General features: G+C 34.1%; 1 protein-coding gene across 1 annotated transcript in view; it reads left to right on the forward strand.

The window, feature by feature from the left end:
- LOC106871446 (synaptotagmin-15) overlaps nucleotides 1-4,094 on the forward strand; it is a 264,254-nt gene extending 260,160 nt beyond the window's left edge. The window contains exons 8-9 of the mRNA XM_052973905.1: nucleotides 2,296-2,478; nucleotides 3,551-4,094. Of these exons, the coding sequence (XP_052829865.1) occupies nucleotides 2,296-2,478; nucleotides 3,551-3,675 (308 nt within the window). The 3' untranslated portion in view covers nucleotides 3,676-4,094. The remainder of the gene's footprint in view (nucleotides 1-2,295; nucleotides 2,479-3,550) is intronic.
- The last annotated feature ends 495 nt before the right edge of the window (nucleotides 4,095-4,589 follow it).

Here is a 4,589-nt window from a genome sequence, read left to right on the forward strand (position 1 = left end):
CTATAGTTATCGTATGCAAAAAGCACATTGAATATACTGATACTTTAGAAGAAAAATAACCAGCGCAATACATTGTAATTATGTGTCTCAGGAATCTAGAGATGCCATTTGCCGGTTCAAGAGAAAAATATAATATAATTTAATTGTGATATAAGGATATCTATGACATATATATATATATATATATGTATATATATATATATATATATATATATATATCCGCCTCTCTCTCTATCTATCTCGCTATCTTATCTATCTATTGCTGTCCCTGCCAAATTGATAGCACCAATCTGTGACCAAAAGCAGTCTAGTGTCCATACGCCATCTTAGACATCCTTTAATTCAGTTCAACGCGCCTCACGAGTTCAGTTGGTGTGTTGTTGTTGGCACTCCGTCGCTTACGACGTCGAGGGTTCCAGTTCATCCGATCAACGGAACCCGCCTGCTCGTGAAATTAACGGGCAAGTGGCTGAGCACTCCACAGACACGTGTACCCTTAACGTAGTTCTCGGGGATATTCAGCGTGACACAGTGTCACAAGGCTGACCCTTTGAGTTACAGGCACAACAGAAACAGGAAGTAAGAGTGAGAGAAAGTTGTGGTGAAAGAGTACAGCAGGGTTCGCCACCATGCCCTGCCGGAACCTCGTGGAGCTTTAGGTGTTTTCGATCAATAAACACTCACAACTCCCGGTCTGGAAATCGAAACCGCGATCCTATGACCGCGAGTCCGCTGCCCTAACCACTGGGCCATTGCGCCTCCACTCAGTTGGTTTAACGAACCCCAAAAATTTAAGTTGCATGGAACCGAAACAAACTGTTATTACCTAATAAATATATATGCATCTACTAAAACGTATGAAATGTTAGCGAGGAATTTAGTTTCGCGAAATTCGCGAGGCTGGCATATTTGCGAAAATAAAATCCGCGAAATTTGATCCTAAAAGGTTATAAGTTTCAGTCATTTTTATAAAATGGGGAGAAACCCGAGGCAAGAAAATCAACTATTCTTTGTAATATGTTTATTTCAAATGAAAAATACACAAAAATCTACATTCAATTAAAAATTACGACATTCAATGAAATCATCGTCTTTGATTTGCACAACATTAAGTATACCTGTGTATTTCCAAACTTGCAACAAAATATTTTTATGTTTAGATGTACAATCAAATGATGACAAAACCCATTTAGTATGCAATGGTTTTACAATTGAGTGTTTTAACTGAACAGTAACATTATTTACAGATTTTACCGGAATTTAACTGTGAAGTAACTTCATCTGCATACCATAAAGTGAATTTGTATTTTAATTGTTGTTTGAGAAAATGATTGGCCTGTATGTTTCAGTAGGCTCTGTGTTAAAAAAGTTTCAGTTATATTCAGCCATTTCATATTTTGTCTTTCTCTCCGTTTTGTCTGTCTCTCTGTTTGTCTATCTCTTTCTCATTTTTTCTCTCTGTCTTTGTCTCTCTTTCCTTCTTTCTCTCTCACATACGATGTATTCATGTTTGTCTATGCATCTGTCTTCCTCTCCTTTTGTTTTCACATACGCTGTATATATGAGTGTTTATGCATTAATATAAGAATATATGTGCTTATATGTATACATATATGTACATACACATGTATGGATAGATAGACAGATACATACACACACACACTCACAAAAAAATATGCATGTATGTATGTATATAAGTGTGTGTGTGTATGTGTGTGTGCGTGCGTGTGTGTCTGAGCTGTGGTTTCATAAGGCTCGCTGAAACTAAATAATGTCGATGTATGCGGTTCTTTAGTTTCAGCAATTGGCTTCTCAACCATTTTTCGCCTATGGAAAGTTTCGATCTCAACTTTACTCTAGTTTTATAATTAAATATTTCTAGGAATTGTATAAAAAATTAAACTATTTTCTATATTGTAGAAGTATAACCGATATTTTTTACATAAATTTTAACGGCAAAGGCTTACGAGGACCCTTAAGAGATCTTATGAGGACCCTTAAGAGATATATGCATCCCAGTTGAGAACCACAGAGTTTCTTTATTATGTCTGGAATGATTTTTTTTATTCTACATATTGAAGCCTCACTAGAAAACTTACGCTGTACGTAGGTCGAATCATCACATCTCCAAATTTCCATACATTTCTCCGGAGGTCACTATAATTCGAACGGCTAAAATAATGATGTACATCTAATTGATTATCTTATATCAACCACAAAATGTTTTTGTTTTAAATAAATGCTTTCATACTTCATATGAGTTGTTAATAAATCTATTTACACATATATTTTCAGATTCCTATGTGAAAGTGTGTCTCTTAATTCAGAACAAGATTGTCAAATCGAAAAAAACTGCGATTGTGAAGCGAACTATCGACCCGAACTTTAGCGAGTCTTTCACTTTTAAGCTCTCTTCATCGTCACTTGATACGGCAAGCATAAGTGTTAGCACTATGCAACATTTCACCGGTGCTAAAGGTTAGTGTCATAAGTCCTGGTCACAATATAAACACTACGTTCCTATGTCCAACGATTTTATTGTTTCCGTGTTAACTTTCGGAGTTGTGCTGCACAAATTGCGGAAGAGGCCGAGTTTCAGCAGAGCTTTGAGAAGTTTAAAGTAAGTATTCTCTCAAGTTCTCTGAGCCGGTTACTCTGTCTGTGGAATGTAGGTGACCGAGATTATAACATTCCCCTTGAACGGATCGTCAGTCTGCCACAGCTTTACTCATTATCAGGGTTACTTATTTTCGGTCTGGGAATCAAAACTACCACCTTGCAAGCATCACCCTAACTGCTAGGCCACGCATCTTCACTTTGAGATGTTTAGCAAAATGTTATTTGCATTAAGAAAGTAAATCTAAGGTCAGCGCTCTGTTTATATAGTTTTTATGGAGTCTGAAACTGGGATAACAATCATTACTTTGCTTGTAAATCCAAAATTTGAAACCATTATTATTAAAGCGGCGAGCTGGCAGAATCCTTATTGTGTTGGACAAAATGCTTCGCAGCATTTCTTCCGACTTACATTCCGAATTCAAATGCCGCCGGGGCTGAGTTGCCTTTCGTCCTATCGGAATCAATGAAATAAATAGCAGTTGAGCACTGAAGTCAATACAACCGACTTGTCCCTCCAACGAAATCACTGGTGTTTTGCCAAAACTGAGACCATTATTACATAAGAGTTTGGTCCAATGATTTACATTCTAAGTTCAATTCCCACCGAGGTAAATACTTTTTTTTTGTTATCCTTTCGTAGTTGATTAAACAAAGTACCAGACAAATACTGGGGTCAATAATGTCTTTCCATCAAAAAATTCCTGGCCCCATAACTAAATCAGAAACCATTATCTTATATGCTTTATCATTTACTTGTTTTTAGTAATTACACTGTGGCCACGCTGGGGCACAGCATTGAAGAACTTTTAGACAAATGAATCGGCTCCTGTAATTACTACGTTTAAAACCTGGTACTTATTTAATCGGGCTCTTTTGTCGAATCACTATATATTTAAAATATTCACCCATTTTTCTTTTTCTGTCTTTGCAGACAAAATGATCGGCCGAGTGGTCCTTGGATCTTTCATGTTCGCTCGTGGTCGGGAGCTGGACCACTGGAATGAAATGTTGAGCAGTCAACGGGATCAAATCAGTTACTGGCACTCGCTCACCTAAAAATCAGCCTGTCCTTCAATGATACCAATTATTGTAATAGAGTTTAATGTGTGTGCGTATACACATACATACATACATACACACATACACACACTCACATATATAATTATATATATATATATATATCTTCATATATATACATATATATAAATATATATATATTTATATATATGTATATATATATATACATATATATATATACATACATAGATATACATACATATATATGCATTTATATATATACATATATATGCATATATGTGTATACATGTGCATATATGACTATATTTATATACATATACACACATATAAATGTAGATATGTGTATATATATGTCTATATATATCCATATACCTATTTGTAAGCGCGTGTGTATATGTATATACATATATATATATGTATGTTTATATCAATACATGTATGTATATATATATATATATATATAAATATATATATATATATATATATATATATATATATATATATATATATATATGCATATATGTATTATATTTAGGCATATATATATATATATATATATATATTCATCATAAACATATTTTAGATAGATATATATGATATACATATATGCGTACACACATGCATACATTAACGATGATGATTATAATAACGAAGTAAAATTTTAAAAAAAAATCATAATAATAACAACAACATCAGCAAAAACAATTATAAGGATAAACGTAACAACAACAAAAAACTTGTAGTATTAGTGCACTGAAGCAATAGCGATGATGATGATGATGATGTAATAGATAAAATTACAAGCATCTAATATAATTATCTTAGCAACGGCGTTACAGCTACGTTATAGCAAAACGCACAATATACGCAGTATTACACAAACAAACGAACAAATGCTTAACGATGCACACACACACACACACACACACACA

Source organism: Octopus bimaculoides, chromosome 17 (genome assembly GCF_001194135.2).
Source record: "Octopus bimaculoides isolate UCB-OBI-ISO-001 chromosome 17, ASM119413v2, whole genome shotgun sequence".
Lineage (NCBI taxonomy): Eukaryota > Metazoa > Mollusca > Cephalopoda > Octopoda > Octopodidae > Octopus > Octopus bimaculoides.